General features: G+C 39.7%; 2 protein-coding genes across 4 annotated transcripts in view; both read right to left on the bottom strand.

Moving 5' to 3' along the window:
- The window catches only part of LOC120636692 (hepatic leukemia factor), a 203,752-nt gene extending 188,461 nt beyond the window's left edge, over positions 1–15,291 (bottom strand). Inside the window, exon 1 of one of the 3 annotated variants that reach the window (XM_039908265.1) lies at positions 15,077–15,291. In XM_039908265.1, the coding sequence (XP_039764199.1) occupies positions 15,077–15,176 (100 nt within the window). In that variant the 5' untranslated portion in view covers positions 15,177–15,291. The remainder of the gene's footprint in view (positions 1–15,076) is intronic. The other 2 variants (XM_039908268.1, XM_039908269.1) reach the window with 2 other exon arrangements.
- Positions 15,188–20,684, bottom strand: LOC120635972. Its single transcript, XM_039907184.1, has 5 exons — positions 20,386–20,684; positions 18,986–19,660; positions 17,923–18,507; positions 16,916–17,136; positions 15,188–15,532 (listed from the first exon to the last, which is right to left on the bottom strand). The coding sequence occupies exons 1-5, from the start codon at positions 20,588–20,590 to the stop codon at positions 15,188–15,190; spliced, it is 2,031 nt and encodes a 676-aa protein (XP_039763118.1). The 5' UTR covers positions 20,591–20,684.
- Between the last annotated feature and the right edge of the window lie 457 nt (positions 20,685–21,141).

Below are 21,141 nucleotides of genomic sequence, written 5' to 3'. Positions count from 1 at the left end.
TCGCTTAAAAGTTAAGAAGCACGTGTTTATGTTTATAAAATGTCTACCCCGTCTGCGGTCGTCGGGCATAGGTACCTACCGCGGGAAAACTTCTTAATGTCACGGGATGTGTCAGAGACACCCTCTACGAGCAAGGCCATTATCCGACCGACTCAATGCAAGTGTTGCTATTGTTAGCCACTTAACTTCAAATGTTAAACCTTTCAATCTTCTGCCAGCCGTCTACCAATTGGACCCCACTTTCCTTGATGCGGTGCCGACACTCGTTCCTTGACACTTGTTCGATTAATTGAATTTAGCCGCTCAGTTATAGCATAAATACATTCTTAGTGAAAAAACATTTCAAGTTATTTATTTCGAAACCAAAAAAGCCGATACCGAAATGACCTTTTGAAACAAAACCATTGTATCGAAGCTACGGTTTTATTTTATATTAAAGCTAGTTTATACAAGTTCGTTTATCTACCGCAAACAATAGTCGAAAATGTTTGATTCAATGAGTATTTTATATTTATCCACGAACACTGTTATTGAATTGAACCAGCGAGCGCCATATCGTTTTTTATAGTTTGGATAAAAATAGGATATAAATATTCGACTGCCGTGTTTATTGAATTATGTATGTGCGAATCTCATTTATTTGAGTTTATCCTCGCATAATCCTAATCATTCTAGTAACTACCCTCCCTACCTACTTCTTAAGCTAAACCATCCTCTAAGCTACCCTCCTTATTAAGAACTACGTCAACGGTAAAAATGCTTGGGTGCAAATTATTGCTTTAACCAGGATGCTTCTTTAATAGTTTTAAATGACAATGTAAGATGGTAATAACAAAAAAATATAGTTCGTGTAGTGACGACATGAACAAGCCGCTTCCGAGCTGCAGAGCTCATTGCACTATTTCGCACGTCACTCGCTCTGCAACATCGCTCGTGTTGCTCGTTCGGTGAAGAAGGTTACCTAGTCACAATTTAGTTCGTCTCCTAGCGTATTATTAATTGGTTCTTGTAGTCTCCGTGAATTATACAAATGTATATCAATTATCATCATATCAATCCCCACTATAGTGCACGGGTCTCGTCAAATAATTTCTAAACTGCAATAGTGTCCAATATAAATAATTTAGCGTACATTATGCCGCATGCTCGGTTAAAAAGATTCGCCATATGACAGATATATATATATATATATATATATATATATAGCAACTAGGCTTGTGTATTTAAGTTATTTAATGCCCTACGGCATTTTATCTTGTGGTAATGTTGCTGATATTGATTCTATTTTCGTCCTGCAGAAGAAGGCTGTTCGTGCAATAAATAAAAGGGAAACATTAAGGGATCCATTAAAACAAGTTAAAATAATGATCGTGCATAGACGCAACAAAATTTAGAAAGAAAATGGACTGTAACAATATGAAAGTTAGAAGCTGTAATAAACTCGTTGTGCAGTTTACTAGACTACATAAAATTGCTAATTCATTCAATTGTACTTCTATCTTAATATATAAAAGAGAAAGTGTATGTTCCGTATAGACTCCGAAACGGCTGGACAGATTTTAATGAAACTTTCAGGGAATCTCCGGATTGAACTGGCGAGTAATCCTGTAAAGTTTGGTGACGATCGGAGCACTCCTATTTTTGAACCGTCAAACTGTCAAATACAGCTTTTATTTACTATGATGATATGCTACTGTTGGGTGTACATGGGTGTAGATAATGATCTTCACCTCGAGAAGAGAATAGAAGGGAATGAATACGGAGAGAAATAAATGATTTAATATATTATGAGACTTAAATTAAAAATTTAATGATGTAAGTTTATTGTAAAAATAAAATAAAGCAAAATCTAGCCCGGCGAAGCGGGCTGGGTACGCTAGTTATTTTATAAAAAAATACCGAATGAAATGTTCAAAGTTTATATAAAACGTAAAGTTACAGAAAAATCCTAATATAATGTTAAGGATTACTTAAACGTTAAAAAAACTTGGGTGTGAAATGCTCGAACTTCATACCTAGCCTAAGTTTACTGTGAGATGGTGATAGCAAAAAAAAATACCCGGCTAAGTTTGTAGTGGGCTCTTCTTGGTCCAGGGCGCGTTTGGAATCTTCGTAGCTTTATGTTTAAGTTGGCAAACGAAGTTATCACCATCCCCTTACAATTATGTAAGCATACTTCTTTAGTGCCGGTGGTGGGCCTGTGGTGGGTGTGTCATTGGCACAGTTGCAGCGACCCTGCTTTCTGAGCCCAAGGCCGTGGATTCGATTCCCACTACCGGAAAATGTTTGTGTGATGAGCATGAATTTTTTTCAATGTCTGGGTGTTTATATGTATATTCTAAGTATTTATGTATATTATTCATAAACAAATATTCATTCAGTCATCTTAGTACCCATAACACAAGCTACGCTCACTTTGGGGCTAGATGGCGATGTGTGTATTGTCGTAGTATGTTTATTTATTACATGAATAAAGAATTTTTAAATTTGACTTTAATGGGAAGGGTTTAGGCCTAAGTCATCTCACCACGCTGGTCTATAGCGGATATGTAGATTTCACACACCTTTGAGATATTATTTATTATATATAACATTATTACATAGCTGGAAAATGTTTGCGTGATGAACTTAATGTTTTTCAGTGTCTGGGTGTCGTAAATATTTTTGTATATTATATTCATATAATTATTCATTATCTATCTTGGAACCTACCCATAACACAAGCTACGCTCACTTTGGGAATAGATGGCAATGTGTGTAGTGGCGTAGTATATTTATTTCTTATTTAGGTATGCAGAACTCAGAAAAGGCATGCAAGTTTACTCATGATGTTTTCCTTTACGGTTAAAGCAAATGATATTTCAATTGCTTAAAACGCACATAACTTAGGAAAGTAACAAGTGCGTGCTGGAAGTCGAACTCGGCCCCCGAAAGTGTAGCCGACGTCGTTACCACTGGGACTAACTAGCTTATTAATATCACTTATATCACCGAATGCAATGAAATAATTCTGATCAACATGTAAATAAATAATCCATCAAGTTCACGTTCAAGTTTTTATGGCGGCTGTTAAATTTATAAGCACATGCGATCACGCCCAGTGGTTAGGATTATGCCTCTTTTTGGGGTCCAACTTCGATCCAAAGCTTAAACAACGCGGTTTTAATATCCCTTGCTTCACGGCAAAGGAAAGCAACATGCGAATAAGATTTTCTTTATGTTCCCAAGGGCATGTGAAGTCTTCCAATCCGCACATGGCCAGAGAGGAGCATGGCTTGAACCCTTCTCATTCTGAGAGCAAATCCGTGCTCTCTAGTCTCTCGGCAATGGGTTGATGCTACAGATATAACAATCGGTGATTAATATTTGAATCAGTAATTGGTGTCGTCCATCACTTGGCTCGCAGTTCGTCAAAATCCGCTACAACTCTCAATATAACTGTCGCGTGCATGTCGGCGCGTTGCGTAACCCGTGACGAGGAGATTCCTGCGCGCGCTGCCACTGTCGTTACCCAGCTGAGGAGCTTCGTAACGAATGCAGGCAATGAGCGCAACACTTGCTGAATGGATGCAGCGAACAACCGCATTTGGATACTACATGGACAGACCGACGCCACGCACACAAGGCCATCCGGAGAAGAGAATCGAAGAGTAGCTACGAGGACACCACAAAACTAATATACATTATTCAAGTGACGTAAACTGAAATAGTTCAGTTTTCATATTTAAAAGTAGTTATAATAAATTGGCAACCCTAACTAATTGTAATGATTCGACATCACATTTTATATGCGTGTGCGTGTTTAATTGTGTCTGAATTATCGTTTCAATATAATCTAGGGCCTTCATCTTTTTTTTATTGACGTGGTTATCCGCGAAATCTTTAATGTAAACATACGCAATTAGGTACAACCACAACTTGAGCAAGTTATAGTTGTCATCGAGAATTCCTTTCTTGAGAATACCGATTTTATGGGTTATGTATAGGTTTTATGGGTTATGAAACAAGCGCTATACAATTAGAATAATTGAATAAAGCCAAATTTCTTCAGGTTTGAATGCTCAGGACGCATTCAATTGCTGCTTTTTGCTGATCACAGTGTCGTTTGCGATTTTCATAGGGAATGCAGATTACTCGCTACCAATAACCACTACTCGCAGCATCTCGAGTGCAAATAGGTGAAGATGTTATATTTAGCGAGCGGAGGTCGGGTCAGGCGCAGAACCAGTTATCTATTATAATTCCTACTCGATGATCGTGTAGGCACGATTGATAAAACATTTCAGTTTGCTATTTTATTGATATACATTTTCTATGTGTACAAAATATTGCATAATATATATCATTCGACCCTCCTTTTTTTACCGATTTTACAAAGGAAATAACCATACTTTTACTTTTTATTTGGAATATTATACCAAATTTTGAGTCAAGTGTTAAAAATGTTCTTGTAGTTAAATAATAAAACCTGTAAACAAAATATGCTGGTATTCTTCAAACATTCGAATAGAAGATAATATTTTGCATCAGTAGCAAATTTTCCCAGGAAACCTATTAGAATGTTTTAAAATCAAATCCTATGTAGTTGATTAATTGTAATTTTACCGGAGCCACACACTGCCTTTATCGTTTCTAGGTCAATCGGCGTGAGCTGCGGACTGATAAGTGTAATCAGTCATATTATACGCGCAGATAGTCCGCGATGCCGATACCGCCGCCACGCGGTGCGCAGCCCACGTGGCCACCGCGCGGCGCTGCACCAACCATATTTATAACTAAATGTCAAAGTCAAATATTTCTTTATCCAAATAGGCACATAGATGGCACTTTTGATGCGTACATTACGTGTAAAATATGACATAGGAGTGAGTTGATGGCGATCAATAAATTCGTCAACTTAAAACTAAAGCTACGAGGGTTCCAAACGCGCCCTGGTCTAAGAAGAAGCCCACTACAAACTTAGCCGGTTGTTTTTTTTTTGTTATCACCATCTCACATTGTCCTTTAAAAACTATTAAAGAAGCAACCTGGTTAGAGCAATAATTTACACCCAAGCATTATTATCGTTGACGTATTCCTTTATACTATAATAGGACTTTTCTATAAGCTTACGTCCTTTTTTCCTTTAAATGAATTTCTTATTTTATGTAGTCTAGTATATTGCAATGCAAGTTTATTTTTGCTTCTAATGTTCAAATTATTGCTTTCACATTTTCTCTTAAATTTAGATATATTTTTGTGAACATACACTAAATTTTCAAATAAGTATTGGCTAAAAATTGTCTATGTCTCTGTCTAAAATGATTATTGCACTATTAAGTAAGATTTCTTGTGATATTTTATAGCGCGTGTTCTGGCATGGGCTGAGGGTCTAAAACACTACTTTCGCTTCGGTAGCCTTCTTCTAGATGGTATTTGTTCCTTTACCTATACTAATAATAAAAAATTATTTTGTTTTTAATTGAACGCTCACATTCTTGAACTAGCACCATTTCGATTAGATAAATATAGTTAAATATGACAGTACGACCCTAAAAAGCCGAGCAAACGGAGTGATAGCGCAGACAGGCGATGCGACGCGATGGGTCGTGATATATTGATGCGGATGAAAGTTTGAGTTTGGAGAAAAATTTACTAATCATAATTGTAAGCGGACGAAATCGCGGAGAACTGCTCAATTAAGAAAAATAACGTACGTATATATTATGCCAGGTAAAAACTGAATTTTCCGATTTCATTTAGCTAAGCGTTAGGAAGCGAAGTTCTGTCTCGGCCAAACGGGTAGGGGCTAACCGGTGACTGGTACCACGTACAGCAGCGCGGCTAAAGCCGTCTAGTTGGTCGATCGAGCCGTGCCTGGTCCCCGAGGGCCGCGGCCAACCACGCAACCAATTTCATCTGCTGACGCGACGCGTGTACCGCTCTCTCACCAGCACTGGCGCGGGCGAGTGGGAACTCCCGGATTCGTTATCCGGTTGGATTTATTGACTCGGGCTACGACGCGTTCTGTAGATACATGTTACTACGGCCTCCATCAAATAAATTAATAATAACGAAGAAAAATCGAAACCCGAATAAGGCCTCGAAAGAACATTTAGTCAATGTTATCTCGGGGCGATAATAAAGACAAGTTTACGATTTTATTGTAGAACATAGACATACCTGTTACAACAGTATGACCAAATTTATGGTGACCATCACCGGGACCGGCGGCTATACGAGGCACTGAGGAGAACTGGAAAGCCAGCCACCGATTACCGATTCGGACGAACGTTGACCAACAATAGCACGATTGCAACTAGGCTAGACTACCTGTGAAGTGTACTAATAATCTGAAGCTGGAAAGCTTTTTGATATGCTTTTAAAATAGTACGAGTCCGATTTAGATCTTTAAATATATACATACATCGCCTACACAGATAACCCTCCTCCATCCCAGAGATATTAAATAGATATATCTTGGATTGAGATGGGTTATCTAGATGATATATATATATTTTTATGTTAACGCGGATAAAACATCCTGGCATCGCCACTGCTTTGTTAAATTGTAAAATAAAATAAAAAACTATTTAACCGTAATTGCCAATCAATTACACTCTATGTATTTTTCAGAGTAAAAATGTAGCCAATTTAGCCCTGATATAAAATTGGATCCATCGCTGCATTTCAGATAGATATGTATATAATATACACACTTATTATAAGCATTGATCATAAAATTGGATAAAGGCATCGAGGTATTCCCGCATACTTTGGTACGGTCCGGTTTTTTCGTGTACTATTCCCGATAACTATTCGTTAGATAATCCCTGTTCCATTAAAATATTACAATGTAAACGTTGAACACTTATTGCAGAACTTTTCCTTCCCTGTATGTACACAACAAACAACAAGAACAAACATAGGAGGAAATAAGTGTTTGCCGCAATGTAGGTATAAACTTTAAGGCCCATTTCTCACTAGGATGCCTTAAAAAGATGCCGCTTTCAACTGTATGATATTTTGAATTGTATAATATGAGGACCCCGCGGTTTCGCAACCGCTTCGCTACGGCAATCGAGTAAAATGTTGCCCCTATACCGGATCCAAATTAGATTGACGTGTTGTGTTGTGATAAAGGCGTGCACACTCGTCATCACATTGCTTATCGCGACACATGGGTGAGCAGTTGATGACATCTTGATAATATCTGTATAACACAACTGGGCGTACCGATGCGACGCTACACCCAACGACACAGTAGTGTGACGCTAGCATTATTACGATGGGCGCAGGCGCAGTGCGGATTGGTGGACTCCACACACCTTTGAGAACATAATGTAGAACTCTCAGGCGTGCAGGTTTCCTCACGATGTTTTCCTTCATCGTTGAAGCAAGTGATATTTTGATGACTTAAAATGCACATAACTTAGAAAACTTGGTGGTCTGGATTTCGAACTCGGCCCCCCCCTCAAAATCGAGTACCTACCCACTTGGGCTATCACCGAAAAAGATACCACCAATTAAAACTGAAATATAAAACACTTCCGATTCCTTATCCGTTTTTTTATACAACGACAAATAGAAATGGGTAAAGGTAAAAACCCTGAAATTCGTTAGGATTAAGACCATTTCTAAGACAGCGCACAAAACATTTTTTTTTTAATTCCACTCTATAATGTAAGAGAACGTGTCTCTGGGAGGCTATCTGGGAGGTATTTACTCCCAGAGTGCTTTTGTATCATTTCTAAATCAAAAAATGAATACTAAATCAATAATTGATGGTTAAATATAAAATAGAAAAATATAATATAACAGAACGAGTCTTTGGAAACTGAATAGTTACTAGTTTATTGCTAATTTACCTGTTGACATTTCGTCGTCGACGTCCTCTACGATACTCCTAGCAAACTTCTTACAGTCAGCCATTTTGGCGACGCGGCCATAGCACCCCAGTGAAATACGGCCCTAACACCTACTCGCATTATCGAATAACAGATAAACCGGTGATAATTGCCGAGAAGCCGCAACACATTAATACTTGTTACGATACAAGTGTCAGTCACGGGAGGACAACATTATCAGTGATATAGATATTTCGATTGTTATACAAATTATCTGAGCCTACTTTTGTTTGAATGCGTGGTGTGACTTCAGGAAATCCGCACACAGCAGTTGTTGACACGCCGCTAGTTGGATGACTAACCGAATTTCCAGGTGCGAATTCGGCTACGCTTCTATCTTTCTTCCGTGCTTTCGGTTCCAATCACATAAGAGACTCTTGGTTATAGTCACTTAAGTAACCTCCACCCTAAGTTAATTTAACCGGCTAGCCCGCTATGCAGCGTCGTGACTACAATCATCTAGAAAAGAGGTTGCAAATGCCCAGCAGGAAGGCAGAGGATACGGTTGAATTTCCCATATACCTACTGTGACTTCGACACTGTAGCTATTACACACTGATGAACATTTTAAGAAAATTTTCACCAACAAAATAACTTTGGGTCACAACTCACACGGCTTTGACTGCATATCATCCAAACGCTATCACGCTTAGTGAAAAATAATGACGTCAAACTTACCTCGTGTATAAATAGGTGAATAAAACGTTATAATATAATTGACAATGATGGCACTTTATTTTAAGTAATCAAGAAATATAAACGGAAGCAACAATTTCAAAAGTTAAGTCGCAATTGTATCGTGTTAAATGGAATATTTCGCTGTTCAGTTTCCTTTGTGGTCTTTTGGAAGCCGAATTTTCAAAGTGTACGGATTCGGAGCACGGCAACACTTACACGGCCCTCGTTTATACTTTCATTATTAAATCATTGAACGCTCAAGATAAGTGAGTTGAAGCTCAACTACAATAAGTACTTGAAGCAATACGCTTCGCACCCAGAAGCATGCGAAAAATTTTAATGGATTTAGAAAGCGGTTGGGAAGAGGGTACTTTACCGATGGGATATTGCTGTATTCCTGACAGGGCGACATTTTACCCATTATAAATATGCAACAATAAGAAACATATTTTATACTCTTACTTATTCAACCTGAAGTTTTATCGTGGAAGTTAATTCCAATCTACTTTCTATAAAGTGGAATACACGATTTCGATATTACGGTAGCTATCCGGTTGCATCTCTTTTATAGATATTATCTAAAAAAGAAGTGTCCGTCAAATTAGTAATCCCAGTTGTTTTTGTGATCCAACCTGAGGGTCAAACAAATATAACTCTTTGGAACTGACATCTGAGAAGTTGAGACTGTAATTGTCTTTGCGCAAGTTTGTTCTGGTCGCTCACACGTGCGGAAAATAAATCGTGTTTGAAGGAACCGGAGTCCTATGATTATGATTGTACACCGCTGGGACAGCCGAGCTGGTCCCGGCGCCACAGACCACGACACTTTACACTAGGTACTACTACTACTACTGCTACTACTACTACTACTACTGGACGACTACGATGGGCCGAAGAGTAGACAAGCGCTCTGTGCAAGGGAATGAGGAAATGCAACGATGCACACTACTGGACGTAATCAATAAATCATTTTGCAAAGTAAGCTTACTTTATGAGTACTTTTGGAACGTCGTTTATTTGCAGTGACTCCAGTTTATGTTTGGAAGGCAGATTCTACGAAGAAGAAGCCGGCGAGAAACTCAGCAGTTGCTCTTTTCTAACATCAATTTCAATTTCTTATATCAATTTAACAATATTTTTTTCTATTTGCTTATAAGGAATTGATGGATTTCTTTATGGCAAGATAAAGAAATTCATCGATTGAATAATAATGTTTCCGTAATAATACGACTTTTTTTATAGCGTAGGTTTAGAATTACCTTCGGTATCATATTATAAAGGACTTCTACACCTTTTGCAGATGATATGCACATATCACTATTGTCGATTTCTAGTAATTAAATGTTTAATATCAGCGTTTAATATTTTTTTAAACAAAGAGTACTGTAGTTATTCTTATTTCTTTAATACTCTTATGCGGTTATAAAGTAAAGAATTCCTTCACAGGTAATTCTGTTAATAATTTCAGTGTTTTCCAATAAATTTCCCATATTTGGAGCGAATATCAGAGAATAATTAGCATTTTGTTTTATTCCTACTGCCGCAGTAGGAATAACACAAAACGAAATATCAGCTCTTCATTGCAATTTCACCTGCTAGTATGATGCAGTCTAAGCTGGTAGCGGGCTAACCCGTTAGAGGTATGGCAGGTATAATAAACTTATACCTCGAATCGGTTTCTATTCGAAGACGTCCTGGTACACTAAATCGCTAAGCGGCTCGTCTTTGTCGGTAGAGGTGGTAACTAGCCACGGCAAGCCTCCTAGTCGAGCGGACCAGAGATAATTTAGACAATTTAAATTTCCGAATTGCCCCTCCCGGAGATCGATCCCGGGACTTCACACTTAAAACGACATACGTAGGAACATAAACCCTAACCTTCTTTCATTTTGTTGCTTGAACCAAGAACACCCCATTGCACTTTAAATCTATAATTAATTCAATACTCATACACATTCCTAAAACGGTAAATGGAAAAAAATATTTAATTTTACTTCGCTAATTTGTTGTGTTTATGTGCGAGTCGCAGGGCGCCGCCGGACCCAAGCGGCACAAGTCTTTGGTATTGGGAACTCCCTACAGAAGACCTATGTCGAGCTGTGGACGTCCATTGCTTGACAGGACGATGAGGATGATAATGATGCGTTTCGTAATTGTGTTGCTGAGACACGCTAGTGGATATATATATTTGTTGTTGTTACCGTACTATCCCGGCACGTATGGCGCGTCGACAAAACTGTGCTAATTGGCTAGTCAATATGAATAAAGCAAAATAAACGTCTGAACACACACAATACGCAATAAAGTAATCGCGTTGCGCAGTAATTATGTATAATCATTGAAGAAATTCAAATGTGACTTAAATTTAATCAGTGGGTTAGGAGTGTGTCGTATATGACGCGTACGGGCGCCCGGCGGCTTCAACGTCTTATCAGATAACGCAGATCATATTGATACACGAAATATTGCGGTTGGGATTATTTTACACCACTGCGGAACACGTTACGGTTTTGTGAAGGAGTTTTGAGTGTTGGATCGGAATGAGCAGGGCTAAGTGTGGATTGGGGGACTTCACACGACTTTGAAAACATGATGAGGTCTGAGGTATAAGTTGAAATCTTACACAGTAGTAGTCGCTGAGGACTATAAACTTCGAGTAGTGACAACACCCGCCACTGTATTGGAATGATACAAATAAATAATAGATTATTATCAGCTATAGCAGTGGTCGATCCGCGCGGAGCTGAGGGCGGTTGGAATGCATCAACCACATGTTATTTTTCTTTATTACAAGATAAACTTTGACTGCAATCTCACGTGGTTAGTGATCTAAGATAGTAGCGGGCTAACCTGTTAGGAGTACGGCAGTTATATTAAAACCATACTTTTAGTCGGTTCGGTACCAAAACGCTAAATCGTTTAGCGTCTTTGACGGTTGGGGCAACTAGCCACAACCGAAAACAGGCCAGGACCGAGTATGTTCAGAAATTCTCCGTGAATGAATCCCTCCGTGAAAAATTTAAAGAAATAAGTATCCTTACGGTAGCCTCACAATATATTTATAACAATATAGTATTTGTAAGACAATATATTAGTCTTTATTAACAAAAAGTGGATACAAACAGTCGACTTACAAAAAATGGTCATAAATTAGTGACATCTGCATATCGTCTGCGAAAGGTGCAGAAGTCATTTGTGGGACTGAGTATACGCTTTTACAATATGATTCCTAAGGTAATTTTGGACCTACCAATGAATAGGTTTAAAGAATGTGTTAAAACACATTTATTACAGCGAGGTTATTATACAATTGATGAATTTCTTAATGACAAGGTTGCTTGGAAGCATCCGGCTCCGCTTTCATCTCTCACAAGATAGAAAAATGAATTTTAAATTGTAAAATGTAAATTGTTAATGTTGGAAAAGAGCAACTGCTGAGTTTCTTGCCGGCTTCTTCTCGGTAGAATCTGCCTTCCGAACCGGTGGTAGAGTCAATACACACAGACATACTTGACGTTTCAAAAGTGCTTAGATTAGGCCTACTAAAGAAAGGTTTTGGCTCATAGTCCCGTGTTTCTCGAGTAAATTGATTTCATTGAGGCGATCTAAGGCGGAGAACCTGGGAGAAAACTTTATAAGGCCCATACTCATTTTTGGATTAAGCGTACCGTAACGCTAAAACGCTTAATAGTGTGTTTGTCGACGGAAATACGCTGCCTCGCGTTCCTTGCAGTAAATTCATGAAAAACAAAACATTTTCATTAAATAAATATAATAAAATAATAAATAAATAAATATACTACGACAATACACACATCGCCACCTAGCCCCAAAGTAAGCGTAGCTTGTGTTATGGGTACTAAGATGACTGATGAATATTTTTATGAATTATATATACATAAATACTTAGAAAATACATATAAACACCCAGACACTGAAAAACACTTAATGCTCATCACACAAACATTTCAATTCATTTCATTGCTCTTTTACGATAACAGATAAGATATATTTTCTTCCATTTGAATATTGTTTGTTTTAATATAAAGTCCGAAATAAGGAAACGTCGTTCGTCGGTTACGTTAGCTTATCAGGATCCTTTGGAATGAGATGACGGCGGCACAGAATTGAGAACATACCGTGTACACGATCAATATTGATGCATCAAAAACCACTCAGCTTTAGTAGTGTTTCCCGAACAGGCGGTTAGTCACTTCATTCCATTCAGCAGTTGACAATTATTATTTTACCTCTAACGTTTACCATAACATTGAGAAAATGAGAAAAGTTAGTGAGCTAGCAACATTCCACGGGTGTGAAGTGAGGTGTGTTTTTTGGACAGCATGCAATAACGGCTGAATGAGGCTCAATCTCTGGGTTATGGTTAATTACCGTATTTCAAGGACGCAAACTTAACTATTTCTGAATGGTGGTGCAATTGGTATCTGTGAAGGAACATAAATAAAAATAAATGTGTTGTGTGTTATCAATCAAGTTCACCTTTTAAGTATGTATGCACCTTCCTGCGCAATTCAATAACCTTTTAAAAGCATTGATGATGGCCTAATGGTTGGAGCTCGGCCTCCCTCTCGGAGAGACCAAGTTCGATCCGAAATAGTCAACATTTTACAATTTCCATATAATGGTGCGAGTAATGATACGCTTCTCGATGAGGAGAACTGCTTTACAAGGAAATTCAATTAACAATATTAATATATACTTCGTAAAACAATAACTCAGTTCTTATATTATTATCTTTATCTACGTCTCGTGGTCTGTTTACGTACGAATGTCAGAAACATATTGAAATATCCAAAGAGTAGCGGAAGCTGTTCTAAATATATCTATATTGGTGTCGAGTCGAAACTAAACTATTCGGAGGATTATTTATGAGCTCGTCCAGAGCGGCCGAGCGGCGGCCTTTGCCAGCGCTGCTTCTATTGTGAACGGCAACCTTGGAGGAAACCCTAAGCGCGCACGAGCGACCGAACGCAACGAACTGAGCTCGACGACGTTGAGCGAAGCATTACATCTTCCAAATGAAGTGAGGAGCACGGCCCCCAGCCTACTACTACCTACTCGCTAAGGATACGTTATCTATGGCGCAAATCCTATTACAATCTTTGTCTTTGGGCGAGCCCATTGTTATCATAGAACCAGATTCGTAAAATATTGCCTTTGGGACTTCATAATGAAACCCCAAAGGCAATTGTGATCCTAAATTTGAAAGTTATACTTATTGCTGACAGACGGATGGTCGGGCAAAGGGCACCCGAGTAGGTAATGCGCTCGGGCAATTATAAATGCGAAAGTGTCTCTGTCTGCGTTTCACGGCTAAACAGCTGAACCGTTCCTAATATAATTTGGCGAAGAAAGTTGGGTTACCTATTTTGCATTGCATATCTTAGTCCCACTGGAATGTAGCACAGCACAACTAATACAACATTCCGCAGGCAGTCGGGTCAATCCAAAGAAATTTGTCATAAATCGCTAGTACTGGCATTAAAAATTGATCACGCGGTTTTCGATAAACTGCCCGATGACGTCGCGTCGTCCGCCGTGAGGAAACCGGCGTGACTCGAAAGAAGTTTTGCTGTAACGCGGAGAGTACCTACTAAGTAGTCCGGGTGTCCGACCGAACTAGCATCTTCTGCAATCGCTTCATTACCAAATCGGCTAAAACGGGTGTAATGCCTCAACTTAACGTTAATATTTTTCGACTTTCGGACTGTATACGGCAGTTCCCGTTCCGAAGGAAGTTTTCCGACTCGAAGACCTAAGGTCACATGGTATCGATCCAATATTTGGGCACCGCGGCGCCGACTCGACCGAACCCGCATCCTCCTAAAATACCAACACCGTGATAAACCATACTGGGGTTAGGACCTGGCAGAAAGTGTGCAAATTCACGACCGCGAATACTCGCGCCGCTCGACGAGCCCGCAGCTCTGAACGAACGCTTCAGAACATGGCCCTACCAGTACTTTAGCACTGCTTGGTTTAAGACGCAGATAAATTCAGGTACCTATATGCTCCTAGTTAACCTAAAGTAATGGCAGTCCAGGTCTAACCGGTCTACCATAGGAATAAAACATCATCGATATTGTCCGCGAGTCGGGTCTTTCCCGAATTCTAGTTCATCTACATACCTACCTTACCTTTTTAGGTTTTATTTACTTATCATTTGTATTAAAGAGATTTTCGGACTGGACTGGAATGGACGGGATTGAAAAAGAATTTTGGTATTTCGTCCACAAGCTCCTACCTTCTGATGAATGAAAAGCATGAGCAGGGGTCGGTTTCTTTCCATGTAGGCTACTTAGGGTGACGACTGTAAGATGTATGTATATCTAGTCCATTTGAGCTCGGCATGCGGGTCGATCGCACCCGCGTGTACACTGCGGCAAAACGGCACGAGTGCGGATGGTGGCGAGCTGCTAGCGGCGGGCGCCGCTGCCGATGCAGGCTCTGCAGCGGCTGATCCGGCAGTGGTCGAGGCGGATGGTACTCACCGTTTCCGTTTATGAGAGGGTAGTCGTCGTCGTGCCGGCCGATGTACGTCTTGAGCGGGGTGTCCGTGAGGGAGGGCGACGACCTGTCCCTGTCACTCATGCTAGTCACTGTTAACACCGACGGGGTAGTAACGACACCGGTCGACCGGACGAGGATACGCCGGCCCCGCACACACTCGAGCGACCTCCGGCCCGCGCGAGCCGCCGCGAATAAATAAATGGAAGCAACCGTTCGCTCGCAGCTCCCGACCGGCCGCGTGTGTGCCGCACCGCCCCGCGCGCCGCCCCCCGCGCCGCAATCAATCCGCCGCCACTGCGCCGGACCCGTGGCGCCATCTCGCGCGCCGCCGCGGAGGCGCGCTCGGCCCCGCAGGTGTCGCTCGCCAGTACTGCCGAACTGCTGAAACATGTGATCCCCAGGCGTTCCGACACTGCTGCTAATCGGAAAACACGCCTCTGTGTTAGTATGACCCTTATATTCGGCTTTAGTTTAAAAGTACCAGATTTTGTAGTTCAATTGTTGCAAATGCAGAGAATATATACTAACGCCCTCTCTGCTTCACATTTCACTTTCTACAAGTTTCAGCACGAACTATACATAGCCTTTCCATGTTAGGTGTTTTAACTTCGGTTAATTTCAAAATGTTGAGCATTATCATTTGGGACGATATCAGTAAGACTAATACTTACTTTGTTTTTTAATTATCCAACAGCATGCAGCTTGACCTAAATAGATATGAATATATTTTGGCACAGGATCTCTGTTATCAAATAGACATCTAACACAAAAACCTCATAAGATCGAAAAAACGCGCCATCTCGCCCCGAAAGTTCCCGCCCTTTTATCATATAGGTATATAAAATAACACTGCCCGTTAAATTAAGATTGGTACCTAAAAATCACGGCAAAATATAAAAAGATTTTTTTATGCTATAATAAAACTAATATTATTAAACGACTGAATAGGCTGTATGGTCAATGATCTTTGCATGTCCTGAACCTTGTAAGTGGAGCGATGAACAACAAGTGAAATCTTTTTTAAAGATATTTTATATTGTTTTTTCATCAAATTATTTTCCCTCGTGATCGATTTCCTCACGAAACCTTTCCTTTTACATTTTATTTTTGATTGTACACAATCGTTACGCTCGTGTAAGAGCTCGTACAAAAATCTCGTGTAAGAATAGGGTGTTTTCCGACTCGTTTAACAATCTACTATTAACGCCCAATGAAGTGAGTACGATTCAGCTTTAATATTAATAACGCTTTTGAGTTTGTTTAGTTGAACGCACTAATCTCAGGATCTGCTTGGTCGAATTGGATATTTTTTGTATTGGATATTCTATTTTCGGCTAAAGTATGTCGGCTAAAGACCGCCAGTATTTTTATATTACTATCACACGCACGGAAACTATTTTTTAAGTTATTTAAATGAATATCTGGCTAACTAAATACAATATTTTGAAGGCTTTGTAAAACATCCACCTCAAGGGTGTTAAGGGATGAAAGGATATTTGTTATACTTTATTTTGGATTTGACCAGTCGAGGAACCAAGCAAACGAAGAAATAGCGTGGGCAACGCGACCACGAAGTGGCTCGGGTTGATCGGTATTCGGTGTAGATTAGAAATAAAAACCTTAGAAAAATGGACTACTATTATTTAAGTAACGATGTTTAAATGCGTTATACCCGCTCGCAGTGAATGGGAACTTCCTACGCAGGCTACTAGCGCTAACTTTAACTCAGGGGTCGCGGCGCGTGTTCTAAGTCTGCAGTCTTAATCTGATAGCTATCTATAATCTTGTAAACAGATTATTATTAAAGCTAACGCAATTACATATAATGCAGATTGCACTATTTTTAGTGCACCATTGGCACCCAGGAAAAAAACCCACTCTTCGTCCACAGCGGGGTTAACCGCGTTAGGGGGGAATGTGGAAGGGAGGTAGTTTTCGTTCGGGGTAGGTTGCGTTGATCTTGGAGCTTCTTGTCTTTGCCGGTGGCCAAGTAAAGCTTTCAGCTCTCGCTGGGCGACGCTCGCGGCCGGGCTGGTTGCTTCTGCAATATAATACAACATTATACAGTGAAATTTAAAACGCGTCACCCATTCCACGTGGAATTGTCTCCACGTTCTTCGTTAACACAGAAATATGCAAAGAAAGCAAAATATATTCGATTGATTCAAAATTAAGGTTTCATAGTCTATCTACTATACTTACTATCTTTAATAAAGGAATGAAGACTCTCTGTTATCTTAGAGTGGAAGTGGGCAAGGTATTTTTAAATACGAGACAAGTATTTTAGAACAAATTTATCATGGAATCAGTGGTTTACCAGGGTAGATATAAAGTAGGAAGATTGCATAGGCATAAAAAAAGGAATCCTCGTCCTATACGACTTATATAATATGTTATGTTAGGTAGTGCTTCTGTGGATGTACGAAGCGCAGATCGCTACACGAAGCAGTACCCAAGGGTTCTTGCATTTTAAGAGTAGATAAGAGGATTACGGTGGAAGCCATTAGCAGCAACAAGAAATTGGAAATAAAACAACAATTTAGTAATTTATTAAGGATACAAAATCACTAATTTATATTTTATTAACTTGTAAAAGCTAAAACAGCAATTTTATGTGGACATTTATATAATATGTCTATTTTAATACAATTTATACAAATAGGGTAGGTACGTTTTATTAATCAACATTATTTTTTTATATTCGAAAATCCGTTAGGACATATATATTTGTACAAGTGGATTTGTTCCATTGACATTTTTCAAATTAATTACTAGACAATATGACACACACTTAGTGGTTTAAGATATTTACGTGGTTTTGTTTATATATATGTGTAATATGTCCACTTTAGAGTCAACAGACTTAAAAACAGTACGCCTAAAGTAGGACACGCTGAGCGTGAGCAATCTAGTAAAGAAACGTCTATATAGTCACAGACCATCTCATCCCAATGATCGGTTAGATCTTGCAAGCTTTGGGCACCAGCCATTAACTTCTTACGCATAAGTTTCTTGGCTTTGCCAATTCTGTCAGGCGACTCGTCGAACACTTCCCGCGCACTTAAGATCACGTATTTTTGAGCCGGTTCCACCATCGCCAAGGTGTTCATACGTCTCGTCACCTGCATCAGTACCGGTGGCTTAGAGGTCAATGCCACGTTCTTAATATCGTCTTTCCTCTGAGCCTTTTTCAGGATTGACAACCGTGACTTTTCTGCTAACGATAAGTCTGTCGAATTTGGTACACTTTGAGAGGCTCCGTCGTTCACGCTAGTCAGCTTAGATCCGACTCCCAGCCGTGCTGTAGTTGAGGAGGTCTCAGTAGAAGCTCCTGTAGTAGTTTGTGGCAGATTGGCGCGACGGTACGGAAATTCTTGCACGGGGCTGCCGCTTCGCACCTCCGTAGTGCTTGCTGGGCACACACAAACCTATTGTTAAACATTGAAACCTTCGGAATTATCGATGATCGTTTTGGTCTTCGACACTGATCTTTACACACTAAATGCAAATGAGTTTAATGAATTAAGCAATATTTAATTATCACTGTTATGTCCTCCATTGAGTCGAATGATGTTGAACACAAACCCATACTTCAATTTAAGATAGCATTAATTAGCAGACACCAAATCAACCAAGATAATACGTAATATGTGCACTTGTTACTGCGATACCTTTCAACACCATCATCAGTATCAACACACCACCAGTCCACTACTGGGCACGGTTATCGTCTTTGAATCAGATGGGCTGAGGCCGTACTCCATCACGCACGAACGTTTTGCATGATACTTTCAGGGATACAGTTTTCCTCACGATGTTTTCCTACACCGTTCGAGCAAGTTATACTTAACTGAAAGGAAAGTAAAAATAAAACTTGTTAAGAACAGTACCTTGTGTCTTGCGTAGTAGATCAGGAATTTTACTTTTCATAGCATGGATTCTTTTCATATCATCATAGTCATCATCGTAAACTGGGTAGTTCTTATTTCGCATTCTGGTTTTTTTAGGAACGGGGCGGGGGTGTCTCTCGACCTTGAGCTGAGAATTTTCCCTGCGATTCTGAACATACTCAGCTTCATCATCTCTTTTTAAGGGTTTCGCTCCATCACTTTCCAAGGATTTCGAATCTTCGTCAACATCTTCAGCATCAACGTCTAACCTCCTATGATTTATCCTTCTATCTCGTGGTTTTCTTCTAATCACTTTCTCTTTTGTCCCTCTAAAATTAACATCATCGGATTCTATTCTATTATCTTCACGCGTACGACCCTTATTTGTATAATAATAATCATTTCTATTATTTACAATGTCCTTGTCGATTCTTTGACTTCGAACTTCAGAAGCTGCCTTTCGTCTATAGTTTTCTTCTCCTCTATCAACTCCTTTATTTCTCATACGTGGTCGGTGTCTACCATTTTTATCACTTGCTTTGACTTTCGGGACTGATTCCTCTCCATGCTTTTGCAGTTCATCATCATCAGGGAGATTTAGCGGCTCCTTTAAGCCTTTGCCTGGAGTGTGCCAGTTTTCCTCGTCAAACTTCATTGGCAAGTTGTTTTCATTATCTGAAATTAATAACATTATTGTAAATAGTTTAATGAATTATCCATAAAAATAAATAAAATTGAAGTGCCTTTCTTTGATTTCTATATCCCCGTGGCCCATATGAAGCTCGGATGAAGACTTAAATAAATGCATAACGAAAACGAACGTGTTCTAACATTTTGACTTTGTTGAACGTGCCAATCTTTAAGGTAGAAGATGATGTAGTTTACCCCTTTAACAATCTTTTACCTCCGTGTAAAAATTCGGGTAGATTTTCCTTCGGAAATCTCCCCCAAAGGAAACGAAAAAGGGGTTCATTGTATGACACTCCCGTGTTTTCAACAGGTTCAAAACATTAAGACTATAGAATAGAGTTTGTACGTGGAAGAAGTCGTAGGCAACCACTAAAAGGTAATAACAGCTGTAAGCTCAGGTAATATGAATTGTATCACATAGCGTTAGGTTTCCGTAATATAACCTACTCACAAGTTAAACTTCGGTAACTTACCTAAGTCTCTGAAACACGACACTCATAAAAATTTGCTTTGCACCCCTTTAAATTACAGTAGTGGTCACTACAGAGCCACAACCTTTTCATACAAGCGACAAAGCAAGTGTTGAAACTAGAGAGTAGCTATGACATGCACAGTGGTTTCGTTTCTGTCTCGCGTCGTTCTGCACCACTGTCGCTGCCGCTTGTGCGACGAGATTGCGGCTGCGGTATATATTTTGAAACTGCAAAAACCTCGTAACTCCTCTTCGTACTTATAATCGAAAGCGATCGGTGCGTCCACATCGGGTGACCGCTCAGGGTAATCTTCCGATTGCGGTGCGGCATCTCGGCTTCCTTCCTCCATGCTATAATGAGGCATGCTCGCTCCTGCGTAGTCCGCGTAGCGATCAGCTCTTGCCAGTGCGCACATTGCAAGCACAACCAACACCGGGCTCATGGTCTGAGGATATTGAGGTGGAGGGACGCGGGGACGCCACTATATTTAAGTTAAACAACCGCGCGATGAACACAAAATAATAATAAGCGGCATTATTCCGAGAGTTGACTACTAATTTGACATTTACAATAACATTTTCATTTTGTCAAAATTCTGTTGAACCCGACGGATCTTTTCAATCCTTATATTTTACAAAAGGCCAGTCTTAAAATACGTAAAGCAGCTGGTCTACGAGTTTAACTATGAGAATTTTGGGTTCTTAGTTGTCGGGCCACTGGACCTCTATGGCACTAATATACATATAAATAGTAGACCGAAGCTACGTTGTTACGCTAATCGGCCGTCCATTAATAATAATAAAAAAAACGGACTAGACTAAAGGTGGATGAAGGTGAAAAAGCGATGCCAATCTTTTCGCTATAATTTAGCGACACAATAGACTGAGGGGAGCGCAAATCATGCACCCATCATTTGAAACTTATAATGGCGTGAACATTGACAATTGCAAATTACCGTGCCGGTGCTTATTAGTCTTACATTAAGTACCTATT

This window comes from Pararge aegeria, chromosome Z (assembly GCF_905163445.1).
Source record: "Pararge aegeria chromosome Z, ilParAegt1.1, whole genome shotgun sequence".
NCBI classification, from domain to species: Eukaryota; Metazoa; Arthropoda; class Insecta; order Lepidoptera; family Nymphalidae; genus Pararge; species Pararge aegeria.
The sequence above is the reverse complement of the archived record's forward strand: the minus strand, read 5'-3'. Positions and strand labels throughout refer to the sequence as shown.